The sequence below is a fragment of the Camellia sinensis genome, chromosome 11, assembly GCF_055761805.1.
Source record: "Camellia sinensis isolate YWXY chromosome 11, ASM5576180v1, whole genome shotgun sequence".
Taxonomy (NCBI): Eukaryota; Viridiplantae; Streptophyta; class Magnoliopsida; order Ericales; family Theaceae; genus Camellia; species Camellia sinensis.
In genome coordinates this window covers 131,742,467-131,755,629 of record NC_138971.1, presented here as the reverse complement: position 1 = coordinate 131,755,629, position 13,163 = coordinate 131,742,467, and the positions used below count along the sequence as shown (strand labels likewise).

At 37.4% G+C, this 13,163-nt stretch overlaps 1 protein-coding gene across 1 annotated transcript; it reads left to right on the top strand.

Annotated features, from left to right (window-relative positions):
* Nucleotides 1–861: 861 nt before the first annotated feature.
* On the top strand, nucleotides 862–12,583 carry LOC145802633 (uncharacterized). The gene is made up of 3 exons (XM_082895392.1): nucleotides 862–1,128; nucleotides 11,173–11,286; nucleotides 11,948–12,583. The coding sequence occupies exons 1-3, from the start codon at nucleotides 862–864 to the stop codon at nucleotides 12,581–12,583; spliced, it is 1,017 nt and encodes a 338-aa protein (XP_082751518.1).
* Nucleotides 12,584–13,163: the final 580 nt, after the last annotated feature.

Here is a 13,163-nt window from a genome sequence, read left to right as displayed (position 1 = left end):
TACAATTTTATTTATGGAAAATGTCTCGTAACTCAAATTTTGTGGCTCAAAAGTGACTCAAATAGCCAAAACGACGTCATTTTGGCCATTTTTATGTTGTTCTGTACTCAAAACGACGTCGTTTTGGCCATTTGAGCCACTTTTGAGCCATAAAATTTGAGTTACGTAGCATTGTCGTTTATTTATTTACTTATTCATTTTTTAAGTAATGAAGGAACACAATAATTGCCTTGTTTGGTTTGTGTTTCCCAAAAATTTTTGAAAAAAATTCTCTATAAATAAGTTTTTAAAAGTAATCAAACCAAACAAAATTTTCCCAAAAAATTTCTCAAAACTTGTTTGATTTACAAATTTTCCAAACAAATCTCTCTCTCATACACATCAAATCAATCACTTTTTCCAAAACTCTCTTTCAAAATAATTTTCTAAAACATATTTTGAAAAAAATTAAATCAAACAATTTTTCGTATTTTTTATCTCTAAAACTCATTTATCAAACTCAAGGGGAGGGGGGAATTGGGGGAGTAGAACCTCAATGACACTTAAACAACCAATCACTAAAATTGTCTATTTATGTATTTGTATATCATTATTTATATTTTATATCAACTTCACTCTTTCCACATGTTAATTTAAAATCCAATGAAAACAAATGAGTGGAATATACCATATCAAGTCAACTCTTTGCACATGATAACAAAAAGAAAAAAAAGAAAAAGACAGAAGATCTTAATGTAGAGTCAACAAAAATTTATGTTCTTATATTAATGTTTGTATGTATATAAATACTAAACTTAATACACATTTTTAGTCACAACTACGTTTCATGTGAATTTTGAGTATATACCAGTGAGAGAGAAAATGGAACAAAGACTTCATGAAGCAGCAATAAAAGGTAGTGTCACATTATTACATAAAGTACTTGAAGAAGATCCACTAGTTCTTGATAGAGTTACCTTTGGTTGGAGTCCTTTGCATGTTGCTGCATTGCGAGGGCATACAGATTTCGTGACAGAAATTTTGGTTTTAAATCCAGATCTTGTTGAAGTTTTGGATTCTTCACAATGCTCTGCCCTTCACTTGGCATCGGCTAAAGGGCACGTTCAGATTGTACAAGCGTTGATATCGGTAGTGTCATGACTCGAACCCGCCCCCATGGGTTAAGGACATAACCGGCCAGTAATTACGAGATTACCAACGGCTTCAAATCAAATAAGACATAACTCATCCGAGTAAAGGGGCCAAACGGAAGCAAATTTAAAACTTTGTCCATAGAGCTGTGCTTACATGACACGTCATAACAAACCATACATATACATATTAATAACTCACATCAGAAAATACAGTAACATAAAATTTATGTATAGACAGGATCACTCAAGTCTAGGTTAGCCAATCAAAACTATATACAAACGTATCCAAAGTTCTCACCAACATGACAAAATATAATAAGATAGCAAAATGGCGAAGACGAGTCTCGTGCGTGAGACGTAAGGGCTGACTCTTCAAAACCTTGGTTGTTCCACACAGACTTCATTGAGGCTGGGTTTGGACCTCTTTTGGCTCATCTACAAACACATGAATAAGTGTGAGCGAAAGCCCAGTGAATAATATCAAATGAAAAAGTTACACAAGCGGTATTTAGAACATGCTTCAAACGGCCTTGGGCCCAATTCGTATTTCTATCTAGTATATATATGAATATCAATAGGTCAAGTGACTGCGATTTCAAACACATCAAACGGCCTTGGGCCCAATTCGTTCTTGTCCGACGGCCTTTGGCCCAATCATTTGTTTCATACGGCCTCTGGCCCATCCATTCATGTCATACGGCCTCTGGCCCATTCATTTATATCATACGGCCTCTGGCCCATTCATTTATGTCATACGGCCTCTGGCCCGTCCATTCATGTCAAACTGTCCTTTGGCCCAACCATTCTTTCATTCCTGTTAAATTGGCTTTTGGTCCATTCATACTTTCTTTCAAGTCAAACTGGCCTTCGGCCCATTCATACTTTCATTTATGTCAAACTGGCCTTCGGTCCATTTATACGAGTTAACGAACGTATAAGACTTACATAGAAGTAAGTAATTGGACAAATAACATACTTCAGATGTCTTTAATAAGATATTACTCACGGTGATCGGCTGGATGATTTGCCCTGGAGCTCGACCCTACACATTCCATGAACACAATGGGTCACAAACAATTCAATTCGTTCTTAATTCAAATATTCCTCTTTAGGCTTCTTTCTTATTCTTTTAACTCATTTACAATGCTTAATGCATGCCTAAGAGTACTTAGAAGTGAAAGAGAACGGAAAACGAAACACAGAAGGCATTTTCAAAATTTTAGAAACAGGGGTCCCCCGCTCGAGCGTGGACTTCCCCGCTCGAGCGGACCCATAAGGTCTGCAAAAGTACTGGTTGCCTCACTTTTACGCTCGAGCGTAAAGTCGAGCGCTCGAGCTGAAGGTCATTCTACGTAGCTCCACGCTTGAGCGTGGACTTCCCCGCTCGAGTGGACATCATGTCTGCAAAATATTCTAGGAGCTCGTATTTCCCGCTCGAGCGGTGGTTCCCCCGCTTGAGCGGACATCATAAATTCTGGGTTTTCCAGAATTGTTCCTCAAGTCTAAATTCGACCTCGAAAGGTCCAAAACTCATAATTTTGGTTCCAGAACATGCAAACACATTGTATGTCATGAGTATACAAGCAAGATGAGGTCAATTGCTCAAAATCATGATCACATTCTCAAATTATTCAACACTTCTTTTGTATAATTCAAACTCATACCCTCAAATCTCGTGTAGGCTCCATATTTCCAACAACCAAACATGCATGTAAATTTTTGACCTCAATTCCCTTTCAAATAGCACCAATGATGCTCATAATCATGAAAATCAACAAAATTATACTTGCATGTAGGTTTCAATGCTTATAATCCCATATTCAACTCAATACATGCTTGAACATACAAAATTACAACAATTACACACATACATGTTCATACAAGCTCCAATTCCAACAAATTCAAGTCAAGTTATGCTCTTGATCATCATCAAGCCTAAAATTCACAAAATTGCAACATTAAACTTATGAATTTACTCACCTTGGAGCTTTAATCTTCACAAATTCTAGTTAAATCTTGAGTCCAACCTTCCAATTCCACAAACTTGAGCCAAACACACAATTTTGCTTCTTCTTCTCTCTCTAGAGCCGCTCTCTCACTCTAAGGTGTAGAATCGGATTTTTGATCTCCAAACCACCAAATGAGGGTGTAATTGGCCCTTTATATAAGCTCTCATAAGCACAATTAATTAAGATTAAATAATTGAGCACTAAAACACCAATTTAATCTATTTAATCTGATCCGAATCAATTTTCAATTAAATTTCACCGTAGGCTCTAATATTTATGCCAATCACAATGGCGTAATTAATTTCGGGTTCCGCGGATGATAGGGCCTTCAATTTAAATTCCAAAGCAGATAATCAAACAGATATTCCTACGGTGAACAGATAGAAATTCAAAACCACATATTTTCACATAAATGGCACACAAAATCATATCAAACACATAATCACATTCATAATAAGGACCAATTAGCATAATACGGAGCAGGGTTATCACAGTCTTCCCCCCTTTAGGAAGTTTGGTCCTCCAAACTTATTTTACCTTCGTCGGGAAACAAATGTAGATAGCGTAGTCGCATTTCATCATCTTTTTCCCACGTGGCATCTATTTCATAGTGTTCTTTTCATTCCACTTTCACCATTGGGATGAACTTGCTTCTCAGTTGTTTCACTTGTCGGTCAATGATTCGTTCCGGCCATTCAGCGTACTCCATATTTTCATCAAGAGCTACCCGGTGATAATCGATCACGTGAAACGGGTCTCGAAGATAACCCCTCAACATTGATACATGAAACACGTTATGGATTTGCTCGAATCCGGGTGGCAAAGCAACTCTATAAGCAACTGGACCAAACCTTTCCAGAATTTGAAACGGCCCAAGGTAACGGGGCGACAACTTACCCTTCTTTCCAAATCTGACGTGGCCTTTCATTGGAGTCAAGCGAATAAACACATGGTCACCAACCTCATACTCAAGAGGTCTTCTTCGAACATCTGCACAATTCTTTTGTCGGTCCTGAGCTGTTTTGAGCCATTGCTGAATAGTTTTGATCTTCTCAGAAGTGTCTTGCACAATTTCAGGCCCAAGTAAAGCTCTATCCTCAACTTCTGTCCAACAAATTGGTGTTCTACACCTTTTACCATACAAAGCCTCATATGGTGCCATACCGATGCTGGAGTGGAAGCTGTTATTGTAGGAAAACTCTGTTAGTGGCAAATAGTCTTTCCAACTCCCCTGAAAATCTAAAGCACACATCCGAAGCATACCTTCCAATGTCTGTATTGTTCGTTTTGATTGCTCATCTATCTGTGGGTGGAATGCTGTCACGACCCAAACCCGGCCCTATGGGTTTAGCACCGTAACCGGCCAGTAATCCGAGATTACCGAAGGCCTGCTTAACAGTAATACAGTAAAACAGAGTACAGGGCCTGGCGGAAGCCAATACAGTAATTAAACAATGCCCAACGAGCTGTGACAGTCTGTATGCAAAAGATTTTTCATGCATTCATACATAAACAGTACAGAACAGTATGTACAATATTCACATCCATTCAAACTAGGGACTCAACCCTACAAAACAGTACAGAAAACATTCCGTCTGTACAAAATAGTACGGTCTCTACAAAATTTACAGTCACACAGTACAGGGACCTAATCCCTTTATAACAGTATAGTAGTCCAAACAGTATGGAGACAGACGGGGGAAACAAACAAAACACCCCAAAGCCATAGCATGGCAACTCGGAACCTCGCAGTGAGGCACATAGGCTGGCTTGACAAAACTGGAGTCTAACCCGCGCTCCTAGCTCCGGTCTGGTGCCTGTACACCTACATATATATATGAGCAGTGAGCTAAAGCCCAGTGAATAACACAATGCGTAAAGGGGTTTAGAATGAATGTCCTTACAGTAATGAAAACAGTTCAATTCAATCAGTATTTCAGTTGTTCAGTACAGTAAACAGTCATATGTGGTACATCCATTAGCATAACAGTGACAGTAGGTCTTAAAAGACCGAACAGTAATGATGGCCATCAGTCAGTAAACAGTAGTGGCTCCACGAGGGAACCGACAGAGATCTCTGTAACAGTAACAGTAAACAGTAGGTACTAAGGATGCCACAGTACAGTTCAGAAATAAAGGACATACATTCATTCAGTAATACCAGTTCAGTAAACAGTTCAGTTCAGTATTCAAAAGATATCAGTTGAACATATCTTTACACAGTTGTTACTCACAGAGTTTGGGCTACAGTATGCTAGAGCGTATCTCCCCAGTCGCCAACCCTACACAGTTAACAGATTGAACACACTAAGCTACACAGTTGGGAAATCTCATAACTTAATCCCTAATTTGCCTAGGTGTGTTCTACAACGACATCCCCATCTAAATGTCTTAAACTAGGCCTAAGAATGCCTAGGATGGGACGAGGATGCAAAAATACACTTAGAAAACATTTTACAAAGTTTGCTGAAAATAGGAGCTTCGCTCGAGCGAGACTTTCTCCGCTCGAGCGTAAGTCCAAAATCAAAGGCTTCGCTCGAGCGAGGAATCCTTCGCTCGAGCGGTCTGCAAAACAGTAAAAATACTGGATGCTGTGATTTTACGCGCGATGGTCGCTCGATGGTCGCTCGAGCGGAGCCCTGGACAAAGGTGCTCGCTCGAGCGGGGAATCCTTCGCTCGAGCGAGGAAGCCAAATCTGGAATTTCCAGATCTGCCTCCCAAGCTCAAACCAAGCATTCTACCACTCCAAACTCGACCTCTTGGGCCCAAATTCTGGAAAACATCACTAAATTCAATGTATAACAAGTTTCAAAGCTCAATTTATGAATTCAAGCCCCAAAGGTGAGTCAATTAAAACCACATTCAAACCCATTTTCAAAAATATGAAAAACATGCAAACATGCATGGATTCAAACCAAATTCAATCTTCAAAGCTTGTTCAAATGGACTCATTTCTTCAAGAACATGATGAATTCATGGAGTATGACCAAAAGATGGACATGCATGTAACCTTTTGCCATGAAAACAACTCAAACATCTACATTACTAACATGCATGCATGAAATGAGTTCCAAATCAACAACAATGAACCAATTCTAGACTTGAATCACTAGAGGCTCAAGAATCTTACATGAATGAGCTTAAACACAACAAAGAGGGGTTGAATTCCTTACCTAGAGCTTTAGTTACAAGGTGAGGAAGCTAAATTTGCAACCTATGTTCCAATTCCTTCAATTTCCAAGCAACTCACAAGGTAGAACTCAATTCCTCTCCCTTTCCCTCTCTTGGTCGGTTAGGCTCAACAAATGAGCTGATGAAATGCTCTGATTGAAGTGTATACAAGGCTCATGTGTGTGTATTTGAGTGGACCACTAAGGGTGGCAATTCGGTAATTAAGTCCAACTCTTTAATTAGCTTATTTAATCTAATTTAATCATACCTAATCAATTTTCAGATAATTGTACTATAAAATCACATAAATTATGAGGGTCATAGAACACTAATCGGTTTCGGATTCGGCCGCCGATAAGGCCTTCAATTAGCAGTTTAAACATATGAACATGAACAGATAATCATACTGTCAACAGATAAAATGCAATTAACTAACATGTACTCAGTCAATTCGGTTTTCAATTTCAGTCAGTCAGTTCAGTACTTATAATCAGTTCAATTATCAGTAATCAATGTTTAACGGTAATCAGTGGTGAGGGTTATTACAAATGCAGTATTGAACCTTAGTTCTATCCCCATAGCTTCCTGCAAACTCTTCCATAATCTAGATACAAATTTCGGATCTCTATCCGACACAATAGATACCGGAACTCCGTGTAAATGGACAATCTCATCAACATATATTGTAGCCAGTCTATAAGCATTAAATGTAGTTCTAACTGGTTGGAAAATGTGCAGATTTAGTCAGTCTATCAACTACAACCCAAATAGAATCCATACCTCGAGGTGTCCGAGGTAGGCCAACAACAAAATCCATAGTCACATGTTCCCACTTCCATTCAGGAATAGGGAGAGGTTGAAGTAGACCGCCTAGTTTCTGATGTTCAGCTTTAAATAGCTGACACTAAAGACATTTGGACACGTATTCTGCAATTTATTTCTTCATTTTAGGCCACCAATAGCTTTGTTTCAGATCCCGATATATTTTATTGTTACCCGGATGCATAGCAAACACTGATTTATGGGCTTCATCTAGAACCCTTTTCTTTAGTTCCGGAATATCTGGGATACACATTCGGTTCCGAAATCTCAACACCTCACCTTCAATGCTGAACTCTGCTTTCGGACTTGTCTCAAATTCATCAATCACTTTCTTGAGGAATTCGTCATCTTTCTGTTTCTGTTTAATTTCATCAATGATTGTCGATTCGGCTGAAATGATGGCTATCAATCTGCCCTGTTCACACAATACCACTTCAATTTCAGACTTCTCAAAATCTTGCAAGCTCTCTTTCTGTTCAGTAAGCAAGCATGCCATACTCCCCGTCGATTTTCTGCTCAAGGCATCAGCAACTGTGTTAGCTTTCCCAGGGTGATACTGAATCTCAAGATCATAGTCTTTTATCAGTTCGAGCCATCTCCTCTGTCGCATGTTTAACTCCTTCTGTGTAAAGAAGTATTTCAGACTTTTGTGGTCCGTGTAGACTTCACACTTTGCCCCGTACAAATAATGCCACCAGATTTTCAAAGCAAAAACAACTGCGGCCAATTCTAAATCATGTGTTGGGTAGTTTTTCTCGTGTGGTCTTAACTGTCGGGAGGCGTAAGCAATAACCTTTCCGCTCTGCATTAATACACAACCCAAACCTTTTATAAGATGCATCACTGAAAATTACAAAGTTTTCCGTACCTGTGGGCAATGTCAATACTGGTGCAGTGGTCAGTCTCGTTTTTAATTCATGAAAGGCAGATTCTCTTTCGTCATTCCATTCAAATGATTGCCTCTTGCGTGTCAACTGGGTAAGAGGTACAGCTATCCTTGAAAAGTCTTTCACAAACCTCTTGTAATACCCGGCTAAGCCCATGAAGCTGCGGACTTCTGTCATATTAGTCGGTGTAGGCCAATTCAAAATTGCCTCTATTTTCTGCAGGTCTACTGAAATCCCCTCTTTGTTGATAACATGCCCTAAGAAAACAACTTCATCCAACCAAAACTCACATTTATTTAGTTTAGCAAATAATTTCCTTTCCCTAAGTATTTGTAGGACAGTTCTCAAATGATGTTCATGTTCAAGTCTATTCTTCGAGTATATCAAAATGTCATCAATAAAAACCACAACAAATTCATCAAGGTAGGTTTTAAAAATTCGATTCATTAAGTCCATAAACGCTGCCGGAGCATTAGTTACCCAAACGGCATAACAAGAAATTCAAAATGACCATACCTCGTTCTGAATGCGGTTTTCTCAATATCTTTTGCCTTTACTTTCAACTGATGATACTTAGATCTCAAATCGATTTTGGAAAACACTTGTGATTCCTGCAACTGATCAAATAGGTCATCAATATGAGGTAGGGGATATTTATTCCTTATCGTTACCTTGTTCAGTTCTCGATAGTCGATGCACAAACGCAAAGTTCCATCTTTCTTCTTCACAAATAACACCGGTGCACCCCATGGTGAAGTACTGGGTCGGATAAACCCTTTATCGAGTAGGTTCTATAACTGTTCTTTTAGTTCTTTCATTTCGGCAGTAGCCATTCTGTAGGGAGTTTTAGAAATAGGCTGGGTGCCTGGCATAGTCTCAATTGTAAACTCTATCTCCCTGTCTACCAATTCCCTTGGTAATTCATTTGGAAACACATCTAGAAATTCTCTAACAATAGGAATACTGTTCAATTCAACATTTACAGATTGTTCAGACAACATATAACACAAATACCCCTGGCACCCTTTCCTGATCAGTTTACATGTCTTCACTGTAGATATTAAATAAGGTGGAGGTACTACCCCGTTACCCATAAACACAATTTCTTCCTGTTCTGGTGGTCTAAACACAACCCATTTTGTCACACAATCAATGGTGGCACAATATTTAGTTAACCAATCCATGCCCAAAATTACATCAAAGTGCCTAAAGTTCAACGGCAACAAATCCACATATAGAATGGCATTCCCAACACGCATGTCACAAAAACGATATACAGATTCACACAATACAGATTCCTCGGATGGAGCAGATACGCATAGCAGATATGGCAATAATTCTAAAGGTCTACTTAGTCTAGATGCAAATGCACATGTCACAAAAGAGTGTGTTGATCCGGAGTCAATTAACACAAAGGCATCCTGATTATATATAGAAATAGTACCTGAGACAACTGCGTTAGCAATCCGTGTATCGCCCGGAGCAAGCGCAAAAACTCTCCTTTGCCTCACGGTATCTCTGGTGGTAGTAGATCTCATAGTATTTCCTGGTTTTGGGATCGATGCAGTGGAACTAGCAGCTATCTTCCCACTATTCTGATTACAATCTCGGGCCATATGCCCTTGTTTACCACATTTGAAATAGGCTCCTGACACACGGTAACAAACCCCACGATGCCTTTTACTACAAATGTTGCACATTGGGGATGTATCTCGGGAAGAATTTGAAGTACTTGAGGAGCCCGTGTTTTGCTTTTTCAAAAATTTCTTCTTTGAGAAGAAGCCTTGCCTTTTGTTGCCTTTCCAGTCAATTGTTGACTTAGTCTGTCTAGCTATGTTAGCTTCTGATATTATGGCCTTGTCTAGCACCCCAATATAGGTTTCTAGCTTCAAGACATTCACCCTTTCTAAAATGTCACTTCGAAGCCCACATTCAAAGTGTCTCGCTTTCTTATAATCATTATCAATCACATGTGGTGCAAACCTGGCCAATTCAGTGAATTTAGCCTCATACTCAGCTACAGTCATACTGTCATACTGTCTTACCTAAGTTCCATGAGGTCAATTGCTCAAAATCATGATCACATTCTCAAATTATTCAACACTTCTTTTGTATAATTCAAACTCATGCCTTCAAATCTCATGTAGGCTCCATATTTCCAACAACCAAACATGCATGTAAATTTTTGACCTCAATTCCCTTTCAAATAGCACCAATGATGCTCATAATTATGAAAATCAACAAAATTATACTTGCATGTAGGTTTCAATGCTCATAATCCCATATTCAACTCAATACATGCTTGAACATACAAAATTACAACAATTATACACATGCATGTTCATACAAGCTCCAATTCCAACAAATTCAAGTCAAGTTATGTTCTTGATCATCATCAAGCCTAAAATTCACAAAATTACAACATTAAATTTATGAATTTACGCACCTAGGAGCTTTAATCTTCACAAATTCTAGTTAAATCTTGAGTCCAACCTTCCAATTCCACAAACTTGAGCCAAACACACAATTTTCCTTCTTCCTCTCTCTCTAGAGCCGACCCTCTCTCACTCTAAGGTGTAGAATCAAATTTTTGATCTCCAAACCACCAAATGTGGGTGTAATTGGCCCTTTATATAAGCTCTCATAAGCACAATTAATTAATATTAAATAATTGAGCATTAAAACACCAATTTAATCTATTTAATTTGATCCGAATCAATTTTCAATTAAATTTCACCGTAGGCTCTAAAAATTATGCCAATCACAATGGCGTAATTAATTTCGGGTTTCGCGGCCGATAGGGCCTTCAATTTAAATTCCAAAGCAGATAATTAAACAGATATTCCTACGGTGAACAGATAGAAATTCAAAACCACATATTTTTACATAAATGGCACACAAAATCATATCAAACACATAATCACATTCATAATAAGGACATATTAGCATAATACGGAGCAGGATTATCACAGGTAGACCCTAACATGTGTCTAGCTTGTGACAAAAATGGTAGAAACCCGCTCCATCTTACCATCATGAAGGGCAAGGTCGATGTTTTGAAAGTGTTAGTTCAAGCCAACCCCCATGCAGTTGAAGTCGTGATGGACCGGGGTGAGACTATCTTACATTTATGTGTGATGCATAATCAGTTTGAGTCTCTAAAAGAACTGATGGATACCATTAAAAATAAAGAGTTTGTGAATGCTAAAGATGGAGGAGGCCACACCATTTTACATTTAGCTGTGGCAAATAAACAAGTCGAGGTATGACTGCAATAAATATTTTCCTATTTTATTTTATCTTTTTTAAACAAAAAAAAAATGATATGGTCAAAGTTGTAACTGAGTAATATATTATCAGAAGTAACTAAAGTTAGGGTAAATTATACTTGTAGTTCTTTTAGTTTGTCTCTTAAGTAATTAAAGTTAGGGTAAATTATACATGTAGTTCTTTTAGTTTGTCTTTTGTGTCAATTTGGTTATTATAGTTTTGATTACATTAATTTTACCCTTCAGTTACAACATTGTATCAATTTAGTCCAATTTATCACACTTCTTTCAAAATTGGACTGAAATCAAAGGGAAAAAGAATTCATTCATTCTCCTCAAAGTAATTGAGGGCTTAACATCCAATTTGAAATGATTAATTTCTTTTTGAGTGGAGCATTTTTTTTAATGGAGTATTTTGCTCTAAATTTTTGTGTAGTCTCTTAATATATGTTATCAACTAGACTAAATTGACACAACATAAAAAATCAAAAAAACAAAAGCAAAATTGCTATTACTAGAAATATAGAGATTAAATCAACACAATGACAACCTAAAAGACTTCTTCCTCTCGCTTAGCAGTAACATGATTATACTTTTTCCAACTTGCTAGTCAATTCAATTCCAATTTTTATTTATTTTATTATTTATTTTGCAGGTCTTAAAATACCTGCTTTGCAATGCGAGAGTAGACGTAAATGTGAAAAATGCTAGTGGGTTCACAGCATTGGACATTCTAGCACAAGTTAGAAAGGATGAGGAAAATTTAGATACTATTGAACATAAACTTCAAAAAGCTGGAGCCATGAGTGGTAAGGATGTCGGAGAGGGTGAGTGGTTAGCAAAGAAAAAGGAAACATTAATATTAGTGGCAACACTCATTGCAACAATAGCTTTTCAAGCTGGGGTCAATCCTCCAAGTGGTGTTTGGCAAGACATTTCAAATGGGCATAGAGCCGGGGAAGCTATAATGGCTTATAATTATCCAAATTCATACCTATATTTTCTTCGTGCTAGCACGATAGGATTTGTTGCATCTCTAAGCACAATCATGTTGCTCATAAGTGGATTGGTATTCAAGAGAAGAATTTGCATGTCGTTTCTAGTTGTGATCATGTGGTTGACTGTGACATCAATGACAGTGACATATGCAATCTCTATTGTTGTGGTCACACCAAAAATTGATAGGGAATCACTTAGTTCTACTATTGTGGTTGCAGTCATCATGTGGAGCACTGTGATGGGAATTCTTTTCTTAGTGCACTTGGGTCTCTTAATAAAAAAAAGTAGTTGATGAGGAACGGAGTAGACATCTAATCACCAAGAGGTTTAAGGAATTAAACTCGTTCAAACCACAATCGGAGCATCTGAAAAAATGTTTAAATTTAGTTAAACCAAATTGTACTAATGTTTGATCCTTATGTTGTTTTTATCTTTATGTTTGATCTTTAATATGTGAAATTCAATTATGTTTTGTTTGAATACTAAATTTATCTCGAGAAATGAAAATGAGATTACTTTTGGTTAGTACATGAAACTTAATTGCGTTTTGCATTAAATTAAATATATTAATTATTATTAGTATTGATTAGTTCTATCATTACGAACAATTTTTTGAAAATAAAACCCAATTATAGTGCAAAATTCATATTCTATCCAAGAAATTGTGATGATAGACACACAAAATATTCTATTAAGCCCAGTTGTGTTGAGCTCCGGGCTATGAGAAGAAATCTCATTATATCAATTGAAAAGTGAATGTATTTACATGTCTTTTTGTTAAAATAAAATATAAAGGTTATTTTTATTTATGATTTGAAAAGCTTCAAATAATGTCAGGCTTACAAATAATAGGCAATAAAAATGAAATTTTT